Below are 26,613 nucleotides of genomic sequence, written 5' to 3'. Positions count from 1 at the left end.
TGCTGACGAGGGGAGCCACATTGCCAAAGTGGGTCAGCTCTATGCCGCCTGGAGGCTGATGGGGTTGGACCGCTGCGACGCAGGCTGGCTGGCCGACGGGAGCGTCCGCTATCCCATCACCAGTGCTCGGGCTAACTGTGGGTCGTTGGAGCCGGGGGTACGGAACTTTGGTTTCCCGCCTCAGGACCAGAAATTTGGCGTCTACTGCTACCATTAGAACTTGTGTTGAACATTGGTGGCGATGTGGAACAGACCTAGTAGCCAGCCTTTTTCCTACAGAACACTGATTTGAAGAGGTATGCTGATGGCTATAGTGTTATCTGTACCCTGGATCCAACTTGGCATTGGCATATTTGGCCAATCAAGTTTTACAGTATTGTCACATCCCAGGTTTGCAGGTGTAAATCAGTGGGTGAAACTTGTTTTTGTACAAGCTCCATCATTTCGTTGGTGTTGTTTTTGTCTTTCATTCCTGAAAACAACGACATCATGGAGCTTGCACAAACATGAATTTCACTCAGTGATTTTCACCTGTAAACCTTTGATGTGACTATAAAACAGATTCTCTGATTATCTTGTTTCCTAGCTAATGACTCATTTGAATATGTCTCTTCAACAGGCTTTTATTCAAGAGGCCAGTGTTTACCAGGTTAGGCCAACTACAGTAATGTGAGTTAATTAAGCTTTTGGCATTTCCGTTATCTGTGAAGCAACTACTTTGAGTTTTGAATCATTCAGGTTGATGTTTTTCAACTTCCATGAAGACTGTTTTTTATGTACTTTACTTGTAGTGAATGTTTATTACCAGATAACGTATGTAAGCTGTTTATATCAGTGTGTAACCGTGTACAGCATATCTTTAAATGTAAGGATAAAAAGTCAATAACCATTGTCAATAACTCTAACACCCTCGGAATGAGGTTATGCAAAATTGAGTTTGTGGTCTACTGTTTCCAACTAAAGTATCCCTTCCAGCTCTCTTCAAAGGATTGTTTGGCTTTTATAAAAATGCCGTTGGCACTGTAAGTGAGCGTCAGTGACTGCTACAGTGTAGATGTTTTCTGTATGAGCCATTTCTTACTAATGCACCCACACTGGTACAACATCTCTATTAATGCCGTTAGTTTGAGTATATACTGCAGGTGATTACGTTTCAGGGAAGGTGTTCAGACAGGACAATCCTACCACTGTGTTAAACATTTTTGACTGTCTTTCTTCATGTTCTGTGTCCGTCTCTGTGATATACGGTATAAGGATTACTCAGGCAATCTTGGACTTTTGAGGGAGAGCTAAATGTTGTATGTTTTAATATTTCTACATTATGATTAGCTCTACTGTAGTAGTGAAACCAGCCAGTGAAAATCCCAATATTTTATGCATAATGATGGCACAGAGCTTCATGTATTTTATCTCTTTCCTGTTTATGAAAGGTGGATGTACAGTAATAGTTTGTGAAGATCGTTTGTGAGTGTGTTATTCAGTGTAATGTCATTGTATTAAAAATAAAACTAACCACTTTCTGGATACAGAAACAGGATTTAATTTGTAAAAAAAAATTCCCCTTTTTATTTACAATTTAATTATATATTTTAAATAAGTTATTTTCCAATGTATGCTACATTTCATAAAATAGTTACTTAAAAAGGGTATCTAGGGGACCATTGTCTGTCCTGATGAAGGTCTAAGCAACCGAAACGTCGACCTAACATTTGCAACATTTTTGACCTTTTCTTTGTTTTTCAAAGATACCCTATTTATGCTCTATTGCCCTACGCACCTGTCACTAGCCTTCTGAGGTGGGCATCGGCATTTTGCTGATAAAATAGTTACTTGGGGTAAAATAACCTGTATTCCATCCAATGTACTTATTCTTTAGTCACAATCATTTCCCCCCCTCAGTTCAGTATTTATAAAACCCACAGCCAGACTTAACCACTTTCACATAACCTTTTCTTTGTTTTCAAAAAATTAGACAATTTCACATTGCGAGCTTGTAGATCGGCTATTTTTGCTACTTTTGTGTAATACTGTAGTGCTGCGTTTCTTCCAAGTGGGTGAAGCCCGTGACACAAGTCCAGGCGGTGCCGCAGAATACAATCTACAGTACACAGTCTCTTCACCAAAAAATAGCAGATCTACAAGCTCACAAGCATCACCTTGTGACGCCTTGTGAGGTTGTAGATCAGCTATTTTTGGCAAATGTTCCCCCCACAATAGGGATGCTGGGGTTCAAGTGGTTAAACGTCAAGTAAAAAACGTTCTGTTCTAATGGAAACGGATAGTGCTCCTCATGACGTACTGGATTTCAGAGGGAAAGTTTCATATTATTTACATAGCGTAATATGACATGAGATTAAAAAAAACCCCTCAAAAGTTGAAATATAGAGACACAAGGTTTCTACCTGACAGTTTCTACAATTTACAATTTAGGCATTTAGCAGACGCTCTTAATCCAGAGCGATTTACATTAAGCAAGAACAAAAAGCATGGGAATACATCACATATATAAAAAGCATTTATCAAGAAACATGCGTAAGCTAAGAACGTAGCTAGAACATAGATATAATGACACTGTACATATAAACTATACATATATACTATACTATGCTGTACATATAATATACTATGAAGTGCTATGACTACATACAATGCAATTATTGTGTTGTCTACATAACATGCTATAAGTCTGTATCAAATGCTATCTAAGTCTAAAAAGTGCTGTCTAGGGGGTAGAGCTGTCTAAACGGGAACGCCGGGGCAGAGGGGTGAGAAGGTAGTAGTGACTCATACAAAACGACTACTGTATAATATTACACTGGTATACAGTTAATACGGTATCTTGACACGCGCCACTCTGTCTGGGCTTGAGGTGCCGTTAGCCGGGGGAGTCCAACGCATCACTTGGGCCTCCAGACTCCCGGCGTGAACAGAAGAGCCACTGATTCACAAAAACACACGTCCTATTTACGCCCTGCTGGCCAAACATGGGTGGACTGCACGTAGGTAGGAGTGGGACACACACATACAGCATTCTCATGAACCGCACACACACACACACACACACACACACACACACACACACACACACACACACACACACACACACACACACACACACACACACACACACACACACACACACACACACACACACGCACACAAATTCAGCATACTCACGACGCCCGTATGTATGTGTACTATTCACGTATACACCTTGTGTCACGTGTATTATGTCCACATATGCATTCACACACACACTCTCTCGCTCTCTACATGCACATGTGCACAGGGACCCCCCCCTCAGTCTCTCTCTCTCACACACACACACACACACACACACACACACACACACACACACACACACACACACACACACACACACACACACACACACACACACACACACACACACACACACACACACACACACACACACACACACACACACACACACGCACACACACACACACACACACACAGAGCAGATCTGTTTGCGGTGCCTGCCCTGAAGTGATGAAGGGAACTACTGTGGAAGCCTAAGAGAGAGAAGTATTTACTGGGTTTCTTTTTTTCCACCTCCAACCGTTGGGGTTCCTGAGGGAAATAAGAAATCCATCTCACTTCTCTTTATAACGGCTGCACAGTCTCAGGAAGTTTAAATATGTTTCTGTAATCCTTAATGGAAAAAAAAAGTGAGCTGGCAAGCCTGGCATGCACACATCCAATCCAGTTGGGTTCAGATGCAGGATAAGGAAATATCTATAAAAGGAAGAAATATCCACACATTGAAAAATAAGCTCCATAAAGTCATATGGACCCTGATGATTGAAGGTTCATAATGTAGCTATAAGGGCCTCATAGGAAATTCTATAATGCTTGAAAAATGTTAAAATTATAAACCACAACCCCAAAAATAGCCTACATGCATTGTAAGCATGCATTGTGAGTGGGGCAAATACAGACCCTGGGGGGGCCCTGGTTCACAATGTAAATAGGATTGAATTGGTAAACTTGGGCTACACGTCTTGGGGTCCCTGGGACAAAATCTTTTGAGATGCAGGTCAGAATAATTGTGGGGGTCCTTGACATGAAAAGGTTTGAGTACCACTGGTATACAGTAGCAACAATACAGAAAACTGTTTTAGAGACATTTGTAGAATCGGCCTCAGGTCTGTTGTTACTAAACAGGGACAGTAAATTGACAAAGGCAGAAGGATTCCAGGTTTTATTTGACATTCGTCCACATCAGGATAACATCTTGACAGTTGTTACAGTACGTAGTCAGCCATGTGTCACATCAACCACAGTGTTGAAATACATCATCACAGATATTTGTGTTTTCCTTGCAAAAGTATAACATTACTCTATGGACTACCATTCTATGTGGAATCAACTCATCAACATTCACACAACATGTGATTATTGTCTCACACAAACACACTGATACAGGTGTTTGTGCGTGTGTGTGTGTGTGTGTGTGTGTGTGTGTGTGTGTGTGTACAGTACACGTACGTGTGCGTGTGCGTGTGTGTGTGTGCGCGTCTTTATACACATGCATGTGGAACTATGTCACATAATTCTCACAGCCCTGCATGGCATCATATTGTAATATGAGTGTCTCATGTGTGCTTTGTGAATGTGTGTGTTGTTTATGTAACTGCGTGTGTGTTGTTGTGAGTGGACAGATGTGGACGCAGGGCAGTGGACGCTGCTCTCATCATTTAAGTCCTGACCCTAAAAGGCCATGGTCGATATTTTATATCCTCCTTCTCTTTTCTCTCTCTCCTCTTCCTCTCTCCCTTCACAGCTTGGTTTTTGGAAATGCCATCTATCATAACCTCAAGTGCTTTAGAAAGAAATAACTGTCTTTAGTATAATATGCTACTCTGCCAAATGATGCCTATTTTCGCACAAAAACCTTAATAGCAAAAGACGTCATTCTCATGTATGTGAATTTAAAGTTTCCCTTATACGAATGCATGTATGGATTCCCTAATGAGACATTTCTGTGCTATGTTTTATATTCAATATAACCTTGATGCGAAATGCAGAAATCTTAAAGGGGAAAACCACCCATTTTCAACATTTTACTATGTCATTAATATACCTTAGAGCTGTTGTGTGGAAATAATTAAAAAAAGTCCCCCCATTCTGTGTTTCCTAGAACTTTAATTATGAAAAAAATCATTAACATGGTGAAACACATCTTGATGACATCATCAAGATGTGTTTCACCATGTTAATGATTTTTTTTAAGACCTCTAGTTCTAGGAAACACAGAATGGGGGGACTTTTTTATTATTTCCACACAACAGCTCTATGGTATATTAATGACATAGTAAAATGTTGAAAATGAGTGGAATGCCCCTTTAAGGAGAGAAACTACTGAGGTTTTATGTAAAAGTGACCACTGCGGTCATCCGACTGCTGTGTTTTAGGTGGCCAGATGATGAACTGCTAAATGTATCACCAATTAGATCAGAACACATCAGAACTTGAGACTTGAGAAAAACAAAAGCAAGAACAAACGCAATGGGAAAACTGTAGAGAAACAGTTTTCCCATTGCTTTTGTTCTTTTGTTTTTCTCTGTTTTTTCCTTTTTTTCCTTTTATTATTTGAATTATTAATAAGGTGGGCATAATAAGCTTCGGCTTCAGCCCAAACCTTTTCAGTCAAACTGTAACTTTGTAACCCTCATTCTGACTGTATTGTTTAAAAATGACTGAGATAAATAAACCAACTCAACTCTGAGAACAGAGTGGAGGACAAATGTATAATAACCTCTGATGTACTGTAGTGGTAATGGGACTATCACCTACTACAGGACCAGATAAAACCTTTTGTGATTGGTGTATTTGTGTACTGTACCAGTACTCGACAGTACCTAATCTGTTCTAAAAAACGATTTGGCTGGACAAAAAGTCAAAGTACTGTAGCTGGTGTGCTTTGGGGTATTCCAGCAGTTATGACTTTTTGATCAAGTTGGTTTCTTACCAATGAAATAAAATAAATCATAATTTGAAATACTTCCTTTCGGCATTCTCTCAGTAACTGTTGGCAGATCAGTCCAATTAACCAAAAAAAGTGAAATCAATCAAGCAATGCAGTTTCTGTCTGTTCTTTTAAGTTCCTCGCAAATTCAGCTGTTGTTGTTTTTTTTCTTTTTCTTTTTCTTTTTTACAGTGAAAGTCATGCCTATTCTCAACTGCAGAATATCAGATTATCATGTCACATTAAGAGTTCATGTCAGATGGTCATGAACAAAAATCTGTTGTTTTCAAAACTATGCATCTTCTCCAAAACCAGATAACCCAGTGGGGCATAAGTATTAGGCAGTTAGAACAATTCCATTATTTCAAAGGCTAGTATTGATTGTAAAATAAGCCAGCCCTTTATTGCGCAATAGACCTATGAAGGCCCATTGCTGCCTAGTAAATAGACCTACAAAGGTCTATTGCTACCCTGTAAAATCGTGTTAACAGACCTATTAAGGTCTACTGCTGCACGTAGATAGACCTAAAAGGGTCTAATGCTGCACAGTAGACAGGCAATTTGCTGCCCTGTAAATAGCAGACCTACTATACTGCACAAAGTTTCACTGTAGCCCTGCAGTAAATAGACCTGCAAAGGTCCACTGCAGCCCAGAAAATAGACCTGCAAAGGTCCACTGCAGCCCAGAAAATAGACCTGCAAAGGTCCACTGCAGCCCAGAAAATAGACCTGCAAAGGTCCACTGCAGCCCAGAAAATAGACCTGCAAAGGTACAGTACACTGCAGCCCAGTAAATAGACTGAGGTTTACTGCTGCAGTGCAGAGACACATGAAGTTGTACTGCTGCCCTGTAAATACAGGTACAGTACAGTACAGTACAGTACAGTACAGTACAGTACAGTACAGTACAGTACAGTACAGTACAGTACAGTACAGTACAGTACAGTACAGAGACGTCTAGATCTGTTGCAGCTCAGTAAGGTGTGTCCACCAGGAACCTTTTAGTTTATAGCATCAGCTTTTTCGCGTTACATACATTGTAAGTACACGCTGTTGTTCCAAATATGTATCGCCTAGAATGAATTAAAAACATAGCGACAGTGGTAGCCAAGGAGACAATAGTGCTTCCTTCTGGCCTCTCTGTCGTACTGCAAGCTTTAAAACAGGTGCCTGGTGGACACACAGGAGCTAATTTTGCTACATAATGTCAGACCTGGGCTGAAGGTTTTTTAAGGTGCGCTGTATTTATTATGCTAAGGCACAAAAGGACCTAAAACCAGAGAGCCCCCCAAAGTGCACACGTGCTAACTCTTTCAGCCCAGGTCTGTTTCAATGGCTTCATCTTGGATTTGTGTTCATCGTTAGCTCAAAAAGAGCCCAATGAATCTATCAAGTTTAATACTGTGTTGGTCCGTTTGTTCTGTTATACAGAGGTAACTATACTCTAAAACTAGAAAAAAATAAAAAATACTAACAAACACATGAAACTAGAAAAATAATCTAGACATTTATGGTAAAAATCTATGAAACAATGTGCTTGACTTCAGAGTATCCAGCTGCAATTACAAACACTATTTTTTCCCTTCAGTTTTGGATTTTGAAATGCCACTCTCATGCTTTATTGGGAGGAATTCTAACAGCCAGTACAGCTATTATTACAAATAATATGTTATTGTATCTTTAAATTATGCATTTGTTGTGCCAATTGACAACTGTATGTTGTCCTCACTGCTTTATGTGAGAATTTCACATTTATTTTCTTTCTTTCTTTCTTTCTTTCTTTCTTTCTTTCTTTCTTTCTTTCTTTCTTTCTTTCTTTCTTTCTTTATATTTTTAATGTATCTTCAACATCCTCCTCCCCAGTGGGGGCAGTATAGGGGAGCACAGAGGTGGGTTTTTGGGTACATAGAATTAGAATATGGAAAAGGAAGTTGCTGGGCCCTGTAGATTTGGTAAGTCTCTGGGCTCTTCTGTTAGTGTGTATATTTGCATGTGAGCTACTTAACATCAAATATGTAAATACTGGCAGAAGGTTTGATAAGTCATTGACATAAATAAACAGATACTTGAATTTTACCATAGGCTTATGGGGGTCAACAGGTAGTAAATGAAAACCTTTAAGCGGAACTAAATTATAAAGTATAAATTACAAAATCACAAAAGTCCCTTAATGGCACAGGGTGACATTCAAAGATCCAAAACTGCTAGCCAGCCAGACAGTCAGCCAGGCAGCCAGTCAGTCAGTCAGTCAGTCAGCCAGTCAGCCAGTCAGTCAGTCAGTCAGTCAATCAGTCAGCCTGCAGTCAGTCAGACAGTCAGTCAGTCAGCCTGCAGTCAGTCAGTCAGTCGGTCGGACTATGACGTCTAAATGTGCTTTAGTGTTTCTATATACATAGAGGGAATGGTATCTTTTTGGTCAGACTTTAGCATTGGTGTCCTTGTTTCTTTTACAGGACAGTCAGGTCCTGTGTGGGTGTGTGTGTGCTGTGTCTTCCTGCCATGCTCAGAGCACCTTCCTCCATGTTTGACTGCTGCGTTTACTCCGGCTTCTCAGGGACCGTTTGTGTAGCCTGTTGCTAGCCTCGCCAGCTGAGGAGGGGAAACAGACGCATGCTGATGATGTCACGGTAGCGTACCCCATGAATAAACTACTTACTACTGAACTCAGACAGTCTGGGCTATGGGATATAATAAGCCCATTAGAATGAGAATAATCAAACACGGCTGCATTGTTTTAAGCTACAGTAGGGAGTTTGAATTCTTGTCACTTAGGGCCTCTTTGTCCAGGACCGAATCCATCAATCCAATCACTAACAAATAGCCCCTTCAATGTCCTAACATTCTACACTTTCCTCTAAATAAAGGTGAACAGAAAAAAGGCATTTCTGAGCATTTCAATATTTTTCTTTTTTCTTTTCTTTTTTTCATTCAGAAAACTCACCTCCTATACATTCCACCTGTGGCTCCTCCCACTCTCCGTTGGGCAGACAGCGTATGACAGGTAGGTGGCGCTGTGTATATCCAGGATCACACTGGTAGCGTACTATGGCGTTGACTGGGTAGTTTTCTCTCCTGCCACCCATAGGCCTGGCGTGTTCCACCCCCGGAGCCACCTGGCACATTACTGACAGAGAAAAAAACAATCTAAGACATTAGCTGGTTGTTCACGGAGAAGGAAGCAGAAAACAACAAACAAAAAAAACGGACAAGATAATGTGCGTTTGTACTCGCTACAATTTACAATTTACAATTTAGGCATTTAGCAGACGCTCTTAATCCAGAGCGATTTACATTAAGCAATAACAAAAGCATGGCATACATCACATATATAAAAAAGTAGTTATCATGAATCATGCGTAAACTAAGAACATAACAGTGGAGTATCTATGTAAACTATACATACTATACTATATAATATATTATACATGTGTACTATAAAGTGCTATGACTACATAAAGTGCAATTCTAGAGCTGTCTACGTAACAAGCTATAAGTCTGTTTAAAATACTATCTAAGTCTACATAATGTGCTATCTAAGGGGCTAGGCTAGGGCAAGTGCTACGGGCCATGGTGGAGTCTGAAGAGGTGGGTTTTCAGACTACGGCGGAAGATTGGGAGTGAGGCTGCAGTTCTGACTGTGATGGGAAGTGCATTCCATAGTTTTGGAGCCAGAAGGGAGAAGAGTTTGGGACGTGTGGAGCGTTGTCCCGGCGTTTTTAGTGAAGGTACCTCCAGCTTCCCTGCGTTGGCTGATCTGAGTGCGCGGGAGGGTTTGTAGGGTACGATCATACTTGTGAGATATGGGGGAGCCATGCCTTTGGTTGCTTTGAATGCCAGCATCAGAGTTTTGTATTCTGTGCGGGCAGCGACCGGGAGCCAATGGAGGGAGCGGAGAAGGGGGGAGACGTGTGAGAATTTTGGCTGGTTGAAGACCAAGCGGGCTGCGGCATTTTGGATCAGTTGGAGGGGCTTAAGTGCACATACCAATGTGTTTTGGCATTGGTAGTGACAACTTTGGCATGTGGCATTTTATATTGTGCATGTGTGTACATATATGAATATCGATATTGTGGAAGAATTGTTTCTTTGCTGTGCTGTACTGTAATGCACTGTACATATTAATTTTGCAACCTACCAGGGCCGCTCTCGCAGGTGAAGGGTAGATGGTAGTTGCAGGGCACATCGTTCCACATTCCTCCTTCGTGCCAGATCATCACCACACAGTCCTCACCAGAGTTGAAATAGTTGTCTGGCTGGTTGGGTCTCCAGTTCTCAAAGGCCTGAATACAACACAGATGTTTTAAGAGTTTAAGTTGTTGTTTCTTTCTCTAAAGTTAGTCATTAAGCCAATTCCACGGTTCCCCCTCATGCATAGTCCCTTCATTGTCAAGTGCTGAACCCTACAGTTGGTCTTATAACCACTTAAACCCTCTAGACTTTGCAAAATGAACCTGAATTTGCAACGCATCACGTTGAACTTGTGAGTTTGTATATCAGCAATTTGTGGCTAATGTTCCCCCCAGAATGTGGATGCTGGGGTCCCAAGTGGTTAAGGAACGGTGTCTGTAGACAACCACATGTCTCCTCCAACACCAACCAGTTCTTTTCACCTGATAGTTAGTGAAGTGTTTCCCCATACAGGAGGACTCATGTAACCTGACTCCGCCAGATGGGGCAGCAGAGAGTACACTGGGTTCCCCCCTCCTGCTCCCATCTGGAAACTCTCAGGCAGACTTGATGCTCCGGCCACAAAACGGCCTGGCCAATCAGCGGCAGCTAGAGGCGGGATCAAGGCATACACAGTGCTGCCTTGATCCCGCCTCTAGCTGCTGCCCCATCTGGCGGAGTCAGGTTAGGACTCATGCAGAGGTACACACTATCCCTTCCCAGTTCCATTATGCCCATTGAACAGGTGCATTAATGGCCAGCCAGAGAACACACTCCCACGGACCCCACCTGGCTTAAGGTGGGGAACATTTACTCAAGTACTGTACTCTGTACTGTACTCTACTGTACCCACTCTCAAAGGCAAATATTGTGCCTTTCCTCCACTGCAATTATTTGAAAACTTTAGTTAGCCTATGTACAGTAGATTTGTATTATTATCACAAAACATGCATTAACCACTTCAACCCTATATACATTTTTGGCAATTTGAAAATAGCCGATCTAGATCGGCTATTTTGAAAAGATTATTAATACATTAAATAGGCCTACATTTGAAAACTGAAATGGGACATTCTGTACTTGTACTTTTGTACTTTTACTCAAGTAAATTTTGAATTCCGGACTTTTACTTGTGACAGAGTTCTACATCGCAGTAAGTAAAACATTTGAAAGTTTGCATCCAGTTTCCATGGTGAACCCCTGCTTGACCCAGACCCAGTTTTTGTTTGGTGTGCATTGTGCATGTTTCATTTGAGATCATGCAGGGAGGTGAGAGAAACAAAGAACATAGCACTAACAGAAAGAGACGGAGGAAGATGGTGTGTGATATAGAAACCGAGAGAAAGAGTCACGAGAGAGAAAATGACATAGTCATGATGATCCTGTCACAAGGACTCTGTGACAGAATGCACCTGAACGCAAAATGTTTAAAGTTGTTTAAATATTGAGAACTTCGAGGCTTTAACTACCACTCACCAGAGAGCTTCCATCTGTCCATTTGAACTGGTTCTGTACATCCCTGTCATTCAGTCCTATCCACTGATAGTCCTGGGCATTGGCTAACACACACCAAGCACGCACGAACGCACGTGCACACACACACACACACACACACACACACACACACACACACACACACACACACACACACACACACACACACACACACACACACACACAGCAGATGTTTAGCACATGTCTCAGTTATTATGACAGCTAAATATTCTCCCAGCAAAGATATTTGGCATGTGATACTGAACTTTAAGATGCGTGCACACAGTTGTACTTACAGTTGACAAACTGCTGCTCCTCCTGTGAGTTGATGCTGACCAGGTGAGAGTTGAGTTCCTGGCACCGTTGCTCAGCGTCAAACCAGGTGTCTCTCTCAGCAAAGTGCAGATAACAGCTACCCATGAACTCCAGCCAGCCATCAGGACAGCCCTGCACCACTATACATACATGTAAATACCCCCCCAAAATAAATAAATAGATAAAATACAAATAAAATAAATCCTAAAAAAAAAAATAATAATAATAATAATATATTAATAAGAGCTATAGCACTTCTTCTAGGTGCTGTCCTTGGTTTATCAATATCACACAATGTCAAACAATGTCACACATCATTTACGTCCTGATCACTTTCCAGGAATTGCATAAAGGTATCCCAGATTTCCCAGAATTTCTTTAATTTTGCTTTGACCACACAGTTTAAGTATTTTCTCCAAGGCAAGGCATGACGCCATTTTCTTTAACCACATGCCAGAGTATAGCTATAGGGCCATCCGTATTTTTCCACCTCAACGCAATCACCCTCCTATAGCAACCCATTTTGGGCGGGAACCCCTTTTGGTGTTAGCATTATGTTATGCTTTAGCTATTGAAAAATAGCAGATCTACAAGCTCATAGCGCGCCACCGAGTGGCGCGCTACGAGCTTGTAGGTCTGCTATTTTTGAAAAATCAAAGAACGACTGACAGAAACATAGCTTTTTCAGAAAACTATCAGGATGTAGAAGACATTTTTAGAATCTGATCTCAGGTCAAAATGGGTTAAGCGGGCACTTGAAATGGTGTTTCAGTAGGTTGTGTAGTGGGGTTTTAACTGTTTTGGTGATGTATTGTACAGTACCTGTGGTGCAGTCTTGTCCTGTGTAGCCCTGTGGACATTCACACAGAGCCAGGCCATCCTGCACAGAGCATCGTCCTGCTCCACAGGGGTTTGGATCACATGGGTCTATAGCGGCTGAGAGAGACACACACAGAGGGGTTTGGATCACATGGGTCTATAGCGGCTGAGAGGGACACACACACAGTGAATTAAGGGGAGGCTCGTGTGACATTGGTTGTCTATACCCAGTACAATCATGCCTAATTTATGCTCCGTCGCACAGGAGTGTTGCACGCACACTGGCGAAGCATGATACAGACCACACAAACCCCTCCGTATTTGGCAAAAAATAGGTGAACATTTGGCAAACAATTGTCGATCTACAAGCTCACAAACTGTTGCACTGTGAGCTCGTAAATTCATGAATGAATGAAAACATTTTTGAGTGGTGCAGCCACTCCAATGCACAGCATTGTGAGTCCCTATGTTTAGGGTCTGTCTGTCTGTCTGTCTGTCTGTCTGTCTGTCTGTCTGTCTACAGTACAGTACAGTACAGTACAGTACAGTACAGTACAGTACAGTACAGTACAGTACAGTACAGTACAGTACAGTTAAGACCCTCTTTTTTTTTACATTATATTGAGTAAATCAAATATATTTTTGTTTCTATATGAACAGAACTAAAATAAAATAAATAAAATAAAAACCTACCAAAACTAAAAGTTAAACTAAAAACTATGGCATTCTGACACTGTAGCCAGAGATGTCATCGTACAGTATATGTAGCCTGGAGCTGCGTTGATTATCAACAGGAGAATTCGGACTAAGTCGGGTGAAGTGTGGCTGCGCCAGACTAGGGTCAGAGATCCCTGACACTAATGTCACATTTACCAATGACCTTTTTATGTTTTCTCCAAAATGGAGCACACTGGAGCACACGCTGATAAATGATGTTTGTGAGGTTAGTTCTTGTGATTGGATGAAATTTGTAACCCACCTGAAAATGTATTTTCTGTTTACTAAAGAGCTGGAGAGACTGGGAGACTATTGTTACTGAACAAACACACTATAGCTATGAACTAAAACCATAATATAGAGCTATAACTTTTCAACAATAAACCTTTTGTTTTAACCAAAACATATCACTTACAGCACCTTTAAATGGCAAAATGAACATGCTGATAGATGTCATTCCCTCCCCTTCTAAAGCAACATGTAAATTATTAATTTTGTGCAATAAACAAATTATATATTTTAAAACACTACAGAAAAAGCCATTTTGATGGCAGATAACAGACAACATAATTTAAACATACCATCAACTACAGCTGGCTCCTCCACAACAGAGGGTTCTTCTAGCCAGAAGGATGGTGCGGTGGTGGGGCTGGTGTAAGCTTCTTCTGCATCATGCACGGTCGTCGCAGCAAACTCCTCCGTGGCCCCGGCCAATCCTTCCTGTACCTGTTTTGGCTCCGCCTCAAGCTCCAGCTCCTCCTCCACGCCGTGACCCGATTGGCCGAGGTTAGCGAGGTATTCTGAATAAGAGATGGTTGAGCCAGGAGGTAAAGCCACAGACATGCCTTCAGCGGTGTGTTCACCACCTTGCTGAGATAACCCACTGGCTGAAGAAAGGTGATGCTGCTGGTCCCAAGTGGTGCTGCTACCACTGAACAACCCTGACGCGCTCCCTGAGCCACTGACCTCCACCACCCCGCGGCCCTGCTCCGGGTGCTGACCAACGGCCGGTCGAATGGTCACCTCCATCATCTCGTCGTCGGTGATGTAGATGACGTCCCCACGAGGTTGGGAAGCATCGCCGGACGTGCCGACGCTGGGGAAACCGGACGGGAGACCGCTGCTGTGGAATCCGGACGGGAATCCCGACCCGGATCCGAAGGGCCGATAGCCGGATACTTCCTGCTCCCCGGAGGGCTGTTCCGTTAGATCGACGAGACCCTGGTCGACAAATAACACACCGGGAAGTCCAGAACCAGTGGAGGATATATCCCCACTGTACAAACCGCTAACTCCTCCTGACCCACTGAAATCTACCCCCCCTCGGCCGAGCTCCTGCTGCGTGTGATGAGCTTTGGAGATTTCCACCATCTCCCCGTCCACCATGATGACGATTGTGTCCTCGCCGCTCGCGTCTCCGCTTGCAGTGGTGGAACCCGAACCCGGGTGGGGATGCTGTCCACTGAATCTGTCAACCTCCAGACCAGACCCAGAGGCTGATCCAAGTCCACCGACCCCAGATTCAACCTCTCTGCCGGGGTACAGGGTGTCTGTGCTTCCCTCGCCGGCCTCCTGGGGCAGGGGATAGGTGGATCCCTCTCCAGAATCGATCTCATCGCCACGGCCGCTGAAGGTGACGGACACAGAGCCGTCGCCACTGGTACCACTAGACACACCGGACAGCCCAGACCCGTCCCCGCTGGGAACAACCAGAACACCGCTGCCACTGGCGGAGACCTCTGCCGAGCCAGACTCAGACACGTCTACTGGAGGGACGATGGGGCTCACTAGAAAACACATACGGGAAGCAGTGTTCATTTCGTTGACTATGACGAACAATGATCGTCGACTACCTTATTTCACTGACAAAACTAAATAAAAACTAATATGATGATTAAAAGTAAAACTAACTACGTATATTGACAATTTCGTCAACAAATAAAAACTTTCTTTCTTTTTTTCTAAATGTTAGGCAGGGACAGAAGAGAACCACTAGAACAAAAATTGGGTGGTGACACGTTGTGAGTGACACATTGTGAGCGACACATTGTGAGCTTGTAGATCTGCTATTTTCAGCATGCAAACCAAGTGTAAAATCAGCCATTACAAATGCCATCTATGCTAGACCAAATACATTTTTGTCAACAAAATCAATTTTAGATTTAGACTAAAACTAAAACTTTTCAGATGACTTTATTAAGAATCGTATGACTAAACTAAATCAATAATTGCTGTCAAAATTAACACTGATGGGGAGAAGAGAATAGCCTGTTTCCCATGTTTTGAACGTACCAGGAGTAAGATGGTCTGTTGTGATGGTTGTCTGATTGATGATGACCTCCGTTATCACTACAGTCACATTCACCGCAGTCTCGTTGTGAATCTGAACTGGAGCCACAGTGGGCTCAACTGAGAAAACAGAACAGTCTGGTTGTGAATCTGAACTGGAGCCACAGTGGGCTCAACTGGGAAAACAGAACAGTCTGGTTGTGAATCTGAACTGGAGCCACAGTGGGCTCAACTGGGAAAACAGAACAGTCTCGTTGTGAATCTGAACTGGAGCCACAGTGGGCTCAACTGGGAAAACAGAACAGTCTCGTTGTGAACCTGAACTGGAGCCACAGTGGGATCAACTGGAAAAACAGAACAGTCTGGTTGTGAATCTGAACTGGAGCCACAGTGGGCTCAACTGGGAAAACAGAACAGTCTGGTTGTGAATCTGAACTGGAGCCACAGTGGGCTCAACTGGAGCCACAGTGGGCTCAACTGGGAGAACAGAACAGTCTCGTTGTGAATCTGAACTGGAGCCACAGTGGGCTCAACTGGAGCCACAGTGGGCTCAACTGGGAGAACAGAACAGTCTCGTTGTGAATCTGAACTGGAGCCACAGTGGGCTCAACTGGAGCCACAGTGGGCTCAACTGGGAGAACAGAACAGTCTCGTTGTGAATCTGAACTGGAGCCACAGTGGGCTCAACTGGGAGAACAGAACAGTCGTTGTGAATCTGAACTGGAGCCACAGTGGGCTCAACTGGGAAAACAGAACAAAAAACTGTTCCACTTCACTGAGACAACCGGTTAGCATCGCTGTCAGTCCTTCAACAGGATTACAACCTACACAGTTCAGAGTTCAGAATTGATACAATGCAGAAGAGAATGTGTGATGTTGTTAAATAAAACATCAGGTTAAAGTTCATTAGCCTATAGCAACAACAATGACAATGGTAGTAGTAGTAGTAGTAGTAGTAGTAGTAGTAGTAGTAGTAGTAGTAGTAGTAGTAGTAGTAGTAGTAGTAGTAGTAGTAGTCGTCGTCACTTTTGTCAAACTGGAACGTTGACCATTAAAAGTATAAAATGTGTCTTTTGATCATTCTTCATAATGAAGGATTGTGTTGTATAGAATGACAAATGGCTGATTTAAATTAAAACATTAGGATATCATATGCCATAGAAAGAGTTTGTGTGTAGGCCTACAGTAGGAGTCTTACTTGGAATCATTTGGTCGGTTATAATGGTCTGCTGGGTTATGACTTCTTCCACAACTCCAGTCACTGCTGTTTCATTTTGAACCACAACAGCAGGGGTCTCAGCTGAGGGAAAAACATGAGCAAAAAAGTGTACAGAAGTGTGCAAATCTACAAGCTCATAGCACGCCACCGAGTGGCGCGCTACGAGCTTGTAGGTCTGCTATTTTTGAAAAATCGAAGAACCACTGACATAGAAACATAGCTTTTTCAGAAAACTGTCAGGATTTAGAAGACATTTTTAGAATCTGATCTCAGGTCAAAATGGATTTTAAGTATCCCTTAGCTGCTAAGTTAGCACCACCCACCTGGACTTAGCCTCGCCCACAGCTGTATGATTAGGGGAGGGTATGATTTTATGATGTCACTAAAGTGGTGTATTTCGATTGGGCCTTTTGACTCAAAGGCTTTCAGCTTTCAGGAAGAAACAGACAAAACAGAAAAAGTTGGCACTCCATCTTTAAAACACCCGCAGCACCCTATAGGGGGGAAATATCTGCCAAAAATAGCCGATCTACAAGCTCACAACGTGTTGCATGGTAATGCGTTGTGACCTTGTAGATCTGCTATTTTTGACAAATTGATTTCTTTAGAGTGAAATAAGAACATACTAAATGCTCTCTTCACAAATACATCTGCTTTATCAAGTATCGAGGGTTTAAGTGGAACTGAATGTCACAATCATTTGAAATCTCTGCGATACGATTATTGTGACTGGTTTTTTATCACGATAAACGATAATACCGATTATCGTCCCATCCTTAATCTGCTTAACGTTTCTCTACCTCTCAAGCAGTAGGCGTCGTAGCGAGAGTGTTGGTCGGGGTATCCAGTCCGGTTAGGGAAGGCATATATGGTGTGCACCCCGACGCGGCCTCCTCCGCAGTGAGCCCGGGGGTTGGTGATGGGGAAGCGGACGCTGTGGTCCATCAGCCACCCAGGACGACACTTGTCCAGGCCCTGGTTCCAGGCCGCGTACAGCTCTCCACTCGTAGCCAGCGTGGTGTTGAGTTTCTGGCAGTGCTGCACAGCCTCCTCGTAGGAGAAACTGTCGTAGTCGCTGGTGTAGAACACCTCACCTGATGGGAGACAGCGAGCGAGAGATCTATCGATAATTCATTTCTAATAGGGTTGTGACGATACAGTAACTGCATCGATGCATCAGTTTTTATTTCAACAATTCAACTGTATATCGATAATATGCAAGCAGGGGCGGCCTTAGGAATCAAGACCAAATATGAGGCCCCCATACAGTATATACCTATAAGGCTATAACATAATTATTCTCTTGATACAGGTGTATTGATACAAATGGTTTTGACTGTTCAATATCGCACGCAGCCATTACTCTCGACAATTACGCAGCAACAACACCTCATCTGGACGGCAGATCTGTGCATCTGCAGCCATCACTGTGTTCAGTGGCGTGCACAGACATTTAGAGGGGCAGGTGCTCAAGTGAAAGTGAGTGTGTTGACGTCTCTCACCTCGGAGACGATCGACGTAGCAGAAGACATCGTAGCGCTCAGTGGCAGGTCTCAGGCCATAGGACCTCACACCTGGGAGGAGGTCCAGATTACCTGAACACCTGTCTCTGGGAGACACTATGGGATACCTGCATGGACACAGAAGAGAACATGGCTTTCTTGGCTCTGTATCGGTTTAATCGAGACACACTTTAGATGTCAGGCCCAAAGACCAGTTTGAAATCTCCACTCTAATAGACCGTAACCACATAAACCCTACAGTATATTCTCTGTTGCACATCAAATATCGAAAATAGCTGGTTATTTTCTTCCAAATATTTGCCTGTTTTCGCAGAATGTTTGCCTATTTCTGCAGAGTATTTGCCTATGACATGCCAGGCATGGGGAAGCTATAGCGTTCATGCGGTTCTCACCTGACAGTCTGGTCTCTGAGCCAGCCTGCGTCACAGTGGTGCAGACCCTTCTCATAGGCAGCCTGAAGCTGCTGGCCGCTGGCTATGACGGCTCCTACCCGCTGACACGCCAACTGGGCCTCTGGGAAGGTCAGGGCATACCGTCCAGTGATAGACCTGTAATGGAACACCACTCCTGGGGGCAAGAGGAGGGGGGGGGGAGCATTTGGACAAGAGAGGAAGAAGGAGGAACAGTTGAGATGGAGAACGGCAGGGAGGGACAAAAACAGTGGAATGGAGGGCAATGAGAGAAGAGGGGAGGGGAGAAATGAGAGACAGACAGAAAGAGATGGGGCCGGAAAGCACACCCAAAACAGTAACATGTATATCATCTAAAAGTAACCATTCACTGACCAGTAGCAGCCATAGCAGTGTCCAAGTGTGTTAGGTCCAGTCCTACTGTGTCGGTGACACTGGGGGGGACAGGCAGAGGGGACAGGGTTGCCAGTTCTCCAAGGGCCTCCTCCTCCTTTCTCCCAGGTGTGGTGAGGTGGTGTGGCAGGTCCACGGGCCCAGGGGTGATGGCGATGATGTCAGGGAACGGTGTGGTCAGCACCGGTCCAACAACCTCACCTTCTGTTGGAGACAGCACATTATAATTATTGCACTGTAAGGATCAGTGTGCATTGTTGTACCATGATGTTGTATCTGTTTAGTATGTTTGTATGCAGTGTTGCTACTTTACTACACGTATTCATTATAGTCATTATAGGTGAACATTTTCCAAAAGCACCTGAACATTTCTAAGTAAATAATCTGAAACAATTAAAAAAAAGATATCACAATGCATTGCATAACTATTTTCGTGTGGTTAGGCAAGACCTAATGGGTGATACGCCCTTCAGTTATGCTAACAATGACTTTGACCTTTGATACTAACCCCTCCCTCTTTATCATACAACTACAGCTGTGGGTGCGGCTTCATTCATTTGGATCACCACCCATCACCACCCACCAGGCAAACCAGGCATACTTAATGAACTGGTGGGCGTGCCCACATAAAAACAACATTTTAACAAATACTGTACACTTTTTGAAAAAAATATACCTCCTTATATGACAAAAATATATGAGAAAAAAAAAATCACGGCACTCCATCTTTAAGAAGTACCTTGATAACACACTGCATCATAGCGAGAGTCCGGGTAGGGGTATCCGGTCTGGTTGGGGTGCAGGTAGACGGTCCTCACTCCCAGCAGCCCTCCTCCACACTGGGGCCTGGCCACGTTGATGGGGTAGCGAACACTCCGGTCAACCAACCAGCCGGCACTGCATACGTCCATGCCAGCCTGCCACGCCAGGTACAGCTCTCCGGTCGTGGCCAAGCGTCCACCCAACTTGCCACACTGGTCTCCGGCTTCATAGAAGGTGAACTTCTCTATCGACGTGGAGTAGAACACCCTGCCTGGGAGGACAGTCAGAGAGGGGGGTTTGTGTTACATTTGTATGGTTACAGTACATGCTTTTTCTTTTTTTTGTGGCTTTCGCCTTTTTATTTTATATTTTTATGGAGGGACAGACAGTAGGCTGACAGGAAATGGGGAGAGAGATGGGGGGAAGACATGCAGTAAAGGCCGGGAGTCAAACCTGCGGCACACTGCCAGACTGGGTTAGCTTTATCAAACCATTATTGAATTAAATATGTACGTTTATGGTGGGTTTCCAATTACTTCAGTGGCAATAATTTACCACATACTACTGTATATCCAGCACGATACCATACTTTTAGTTATTTTCTGTCAGTGACAACTAACAGTTTTTGTATCCTGATGATAACCCCCACACATCTGGGCAATCTGAAGTATCCTGATGATAACCCCCACACATCTGGGCAATCTGAAGTATCCTGATGACAACCCCCACACATCTGGGCAATCTGGCACACATAAAGTGTTCCCAGCACAGTGGTGTGTACCTGAGGCTGACATCTTGTCAGCAAAACAGTACACATCATAGGTCTCATTAGCATCTCGGACTCCATAGGTTCTCACTCCAGGAAATCCCTCCTTGTCTCCGAAGCAACCGTCCCGGGGTTCGTGGATGGGGTACCTGCAGTGAAACACAGGTGTCAATGAATATACTGATTTGTAGGCGATACAAGAACATATTATTTGATTGTGTGCGATATGTTGAAGGTTCTAGAGAGTAGGCAAGGCCCTTCAGTGGGTTCCTATTGTTACCATTGTTGATTGATGTTACGGATCACGGTCCTTCTGAGTATTTATTTAATGTTTGTTATGGTTAATTATTATGGTGGTAATTGGTTAAGCTGGGAATAATTGTAATAGTGTGGAAATGTTGGTTTTATGTTGATGGCATGTATTATATTATATTATATTCCTTCTGTGTTTCATGTGAGGTATTGAATGGAGGTGAATGGAGTATGTTGGAGAGTGAGAGAGGCTGTGTTTCATGTAAGGTATTGAATGGAGGTGAATGGAGTATGTTGGAGAGTGAGAGAGGCTGATGGAAGGTATTGAATGGAGGTGAATGGAGTATGTTGGAGAGTGAGAGAGGCTGTGTTTCATGTAAGGTATTGAATGGAGGTGAATGGAGTATGTTGGAGAGTGAGAGAGGCTGATGGAAGGTATTGAATGGAGGTGAATGGAGTATGTTGGAGAGTGAGAGAGGCTGTGTTTCATGTAAGGTATTGAATGGAGGTGAATGGAGTATGTTGGAGAGTGAGAGAGGCTGATGGAAGGTATTGAATGGAGGTGAATGGAGTATGTTGGAGAGTGAGAGAGGCTGATGGCTGGCAGTGATACGTGAATGATTGAATGCAGACTTGGCTGTGAGATTGACAGGTCCCTGCTCGGACCTGCCGCTCCTTCCTGATTGGGTGTCCTCGCCCTCACCATAGAGTATAAATAGAGTCAAATGTGGAAGTGCAACCGAGCGCTCAATGTTAAAGCCCAGCTGCATGGGGTTTCCTCGTCATGAATCCACGGGTCCGCCTGTAGTCCTTCCTCTTACCACTAGGGCCCAGTGCTTCAACGTTGGAGCGCCTCACTGGCCCCTTGGCCCTCACCCTAATCCCAGTTGGCTGGGCCATCAGCCTGTTGCCTATAAACGCTCAGTTGAACTTGAAGTTGCACTGGTCGGGACAACAGCAGTTTTTTTTAGATAGTTCATTTTCTCCACAACTGTAACTACGTATCACCCTGAAGCCAATACTTCTTTTGAACTAAAAAGAACAAAGAAGCATTTGTTTGTTTAACTGTATGTAATGTGTTTTTTGTTGTGATTTTTTTGTTATTATTATTTTTTTTTTTATTTGTTCTGTAAATATGGACATTTCCTGATGTTTCTTTGAAGATTTTGTTTGTATTTGTGCTGCCATGGGGATGTGGGGGGGAAAATATATGTGAATAATTGTTTTGAAATTACTTTTGTTGTTGTAAAGAAAAATCAATAAACATATGTTTAAAACAAAAAAAAAATAACAAAGAATTGAATCAATTGTCTCCGCTGACAAAAAAAGAGCGACAATAAAACTTAAAGTTATTTTTGAAAACTGTTTCCTTCCCCTTACCCTAGATGGGGTAACAATTGAATTCCTGATATGTTATTATAATGACATTTCACTTCAGGGACTACATGCTGCTGCCTAAAAACAAAACCAAAAAACGTCTGAAACATTGCCCATATTTGGCGTCATAGATACGTTACAGGCGGAGATCATTGGAGCCACGTGTTCCCATGTTGATCCTGAGATCAGATCCAGCCCGTTGGAGATTAATATGTTTATATTGTATTCTAATTATTTGCAAATGCACTCAAATACACAGGCAAGCCTGAATATCTGCCATCAGAAACGCTGAATGTACAGTATGTAGACATAAGAAGCTTCAGACAAAGTTTGATTTCAGCTACATTTCCAAAGCAAAATGCCCACTGAAGGATACAGAATAGTTCAATGACGGCAGTGTTTTGGGAGGAGATCAACATTTATTCATCCCCTTAAATCCAGATGGAAATGTCATCATGCTAACCTAAGCTTTTCCATTTCCACGTTTAGACGTGTTGTAAATATTTCACAAGCCTCTCTATTTTCAGGTTTAAATAAATATTTAACATTGTGTAGGTCTTATAGTAGCCGGACCAAAACATTTCTTTTGAATAAATGGTGAATGAATTATCCAAGAATAATGTTTAGGCCTGCTATATAGCAATGCCTAGCGACCAGGAGCCCCGCTTTACGGAAAATATTAGCAAGACCATTATGACCATTACTTTGGTTATTAAAAATAGCAGATATACAAACTCGTAGCCCAGACGTAGCGGTGCCAATTGCCTAAACTGTAATCCTGGGCGCTACTCTCCCTCTGCCAACCTGGGGAGAGCCCCGAACTGAGCTCATGCTTCCTTCTGATCCTTCAATGCATGAGGAGTGAGCAGGCCGCTCCTTATCACCTGACAGGGGGGGGAGTTTCCCCGGTAGGAAGGGCGTGCGCGTGGAACGAACACGTTATTCCAACCAGTTCCTTTCCCCTCGTGATACTCACGGTCCACTTTTTCCACCACCGACCGAGAGAACAAGCACCAGCGATGTCAACACACACGGAATGGTTTCATAGTAAGATGCGATTAAGGATATTTGGCTCTTCAAAGTAAGTGTTACGCGCGATAAAACCCTGGCAGTACGCAATCGATGGATGAATTAATGCTGGCGGCAATTGGGTTTAAGTCTTTGCTTCTGGGGGTCCCTGGAACAACATATTTTGAGATGTGGGTTAAGGTCCTTCCAGACTGGACGTGTTTATCGGGGGGAAAACGGCGTAAAAACGCAGCTGAAAATCTGAACAAAACACAGCAGTGTGCAGACAGACACATTTAGGATTTAGACGACATTTTGTAGCATCGGCCTCAGGTCTTAATGGGTATTTAAAGTCCTATACCTGACGGTCTGGTCAGACAACCAGCCAGCGTCACACTGATGGAAGCCGTCGTCGTAAGCAGCCTGGAGTTGAGCAGGGGTGGCGATGCTAGCACTGTTCTGAATACACGCTGCCCTGGCCTTCTCAAAGGTCAGGGTGTAACGGGTAGAGATCGCTCTGTAATGGAACACAATACCTGGGAGGGAGGGTGAGAGAGAGGGAGGGAGAGAGAGGTAGTGAGAGGGAGAGAGAGAGAGAGAGAGAGAGAGAGGGGAGAGTGAGAGAAGTGTGTATAGCATTCATAGAATAATGTGACACACAGACCTGTTGACCTTCGGGTCAAACATCTGCTCTCAAATACTACTGGCTTTAAAGGAATATAGTTCACACAAAAGATTACTTGTTTTCTATCAATTACACACCCAATGAAGCCTTGAATTCATGGAGTTTTTTTTTTAGTTTTTGTCACATTCCTGAGCCAATCACAAGGATGACCGGCGGAGACTCAAAGACTCAAAAGAGTCTCCTACTGATTCTCCTACTGACTGATGACCCGGTCGGTCATCAAATTATTATCTCAGGAATGCGACAAAACCAAAATCTCCTCGAATGCAAGGCTTCGCGTGATTCTTTTTAAGCAAACTACTTCTTTAAATACATTTTAAAACTCTAATTTGAACTATAGTGACGGTGTATACCTTGAACCTGAATGTCCACAGAGTCATAGTTGTCCTCGATGCCCTGCATCACCTCGCAGCGGTACGTGCCAGAGTCCTTGGAGCTCAGCTCGGTGATCTCCACGGTGGCGTCGGTGGGGACCAGCGGGTAGTTGACCATGGTCACGCGGTCCAGGTACTCCGTCTCCACGTGGACCTTGCCGTCGGCGGCCACCAGGATGAGCGTGACCTTGCTCTTGGTGACGTACGTCCACTTGATGCGGTGCGAGAGCGGGGCGACGGTGGGGGCGCCCGGGTCGTTGACCGTGTTGTCCTGGAAGTAGCACGGCACCACCACCTTGCTGCCCAGCAGGGGCCGGAGGGGCATCTCCACGGGGATGCTGACGCTCAGTGTCCCGTCTAGGTCTGCATGGAGGTGGTGGACAGACATGATGGGGGGGGGGTGTGTGGGTCAGTGTTGATTTGGTTAGTTTTAGTTGTAGTCTTTTGAATTAAATTCCATTTAGTTTTAGTCATATTTTAGTCATCTGAAATGTTTTTAGTTTTAGTCATATTTTAGTCATCTGAAATGTTTTTAGTTTTAGTCTAGTTTTAGTCGACCATCATAAGATTTTAGTCGACCATATGTACAGTTGCTTTTGTCGATAAAAACATATTTTGGCGGGCCTTGATGGTATCGTAAACTTGGTTGCATGCTGAAAATAGCCGATCTACAAACTCACAATATGTAGGCCCTATTTACAGTATTATATTTTGGGCAAATATTGTATATTCTACTCTGTGTATGAAAACGTGCAATGTGATTGTGGTTGCAGCTCGAGTAAACAGAGAGAGAATCTAGAATTCAACTGTATTTACAATCTGTCTGGGTAGGTAATCTGTCTGGGTAGGTAAGCGTAACAAACTGTCTGGGTAGGTAAGCGTAACAAACTCACCGTCATGGTCTTCAAATGAGATGGTAGCCGTGATGAAGGGCAGACACACGCACAGTAGAAGGAGGGGGGTCATGGTTTTCTAGGGAACAGAAAAAAATGAACAGTTGAGAAGATTACATTTGATGATATTTAATCAAATTATATTCAACCAGATTAGTGTTTATTCATGAATCTTGGCAAGGTCTTCTATAGATGAGTGGAACCCTTCATGCTTCTAGCTGCACCAAAACCGGGAAAGCATCTGTGTCATTCTTTTTAGATTTAAGCATTGGCTCACAGCGCTGCAAGCTTGTACATCTGCTATTTTTGAACCTTTTTGAAAATATAATTGAAAATGTTTTTTAAACACAAATCTTCTCTTCTGGAGGTCCATGGCACAAAACAGTTTTAGATGGGGTGGTCCGGGGGGGGAGACAGAAGTACATTTTGTTTTTAAAATCATTTTAAAAATCACGTTGCTGGCCCAGATGGTTAGCTCAACCGTCTGGGCACCTAGGCTGCTAAGCCAGCCTGACGGCGTGCCGCGGGTTCGACCCCCGATCCCGACGGCCTTTGCCGCGTGTCTTCCCCATCTCTCTCCCCATTTCCTGTCAGTCTACTTTCAACCTACTGTATCAATAAAGGCTGAAAAAGCCACAAAAAAAAAATATAAAAAAAAAAATCACGTTGCTGTATAGACGTTTCCCACTAAAAATAAAATGTGTTACTAGATGACTCCGCTACATCTAGAAATGTAGTGGAGTCAAATATACAATAATTGTCGTAGGGAAAGTCTTAAATACTCAGGTAAAGATCACAAAATATGCTTACGTACAGTCCTCAAGTAAATGTAGCATATTTCATTACTGTGTCTACCACTGGTCTACAAGGACATCGTAAGTTTATAACCATAACTAGACACCACCCTACACACAATACAATGGATCTAAAAAGTCCCATAAATGTGGTGCGAAAACAATTACACTAAAGTTATTTACACCTTCTTTACTAAAGATGCTTTACCGCTTCATGTGAAACTAGAAAAAGTGCCCTTCTGGGCACAGGTCTCCACCAGGAGGATAGGACTGTGTGAGATGTTTGGCAAAATGTTTAGGAGTAATATAAACATGTTTGCCTTTGATGGCAATTGGATGACTTGAGGCATTTTGTTCCAAAAAT

The 26,613-nt window shown here is 43.3% G+C and overlaps 2 protein-coding genes across 3 annotated transcripts in view; one reads left to right on the top strand and one right to left on the bottom strand.

Moving 5' to 3' along the window:
• The window catches only part of hapln3 (hyaluronan and proteoglycan link protein 3), a 6,272-nt gene extending 4,750 nt beyond the window's left edge, over positions 1–1,522 (top strand). For both annotated transcript variants that reach the window (XM_079500928.1, XM_079500929.1), the window contains exon 5: positions 1–1,522. This exon is cut by the window's left edge and continues 61 nt beyond it. In XM_079500928.1, coding sequence (XP_079357054.1) covers positions 1–217 — 217 coding nt within the window. In that variant the 3' untranslated portion in view covers positions 218–1,522.
• A 6,884-nt stretch (positions 1,523–8,406) lies between these two features.
• On the bottom strand, positions 8,407–25,528 carry acanb (aggrecan b; the record flags this gene model as incomplete). The annotated part of the gene is made up of 18 exons (XM_079501299.1): positions 8,407–8,581; positions 8,934–9,116; positions 10,128–10,272; positions 11,636–11,718; positions 11,938–12,108; positions 12,791–12,895; positions 14,086–15,291; positions 15,797–15,913; positions 16,992–17,093; positions 17,813–18,106; positions 18,515–18,642; positions 18,928–19,112; positions 19,367–19,542; positions 20,078–20,371; positions 20,882–21,015; positions 23,865–24,039; positions 24,542–24,925; positions 25,456–25,528. The coding sequence occupies 18 exons, from the start codon at positions 25,526–25,528 to the stop codon at positions 8,496–8,498; spliced, it is 4,041 nt and encodes a 1,346-aa protein (XP_079357425.1). The 3' UTR covers positions 8,407–8,495.
• Between the last annotated feature and the right edge of the window lie 1,085 nt (positions 25,529–26,613).

The sequence above is a fragment of the Electrona antarctica genome (genome assembly GCF_951216825.1).
Source record: "Electrona antarctica genome assembly, chromosome: 5".
Taxonomy (NCBI): Eukaryota; Metazoa; Chordata; class Actinopteri; order Myctophiformes; family Myctophidae; genus Electrona; species Electrona antarctica.
The sequence above is the reverse complement of the archived record's forward strand: the minus strand, read 5'-3'. Positions and strand labels throughout refer to the sequence as shown.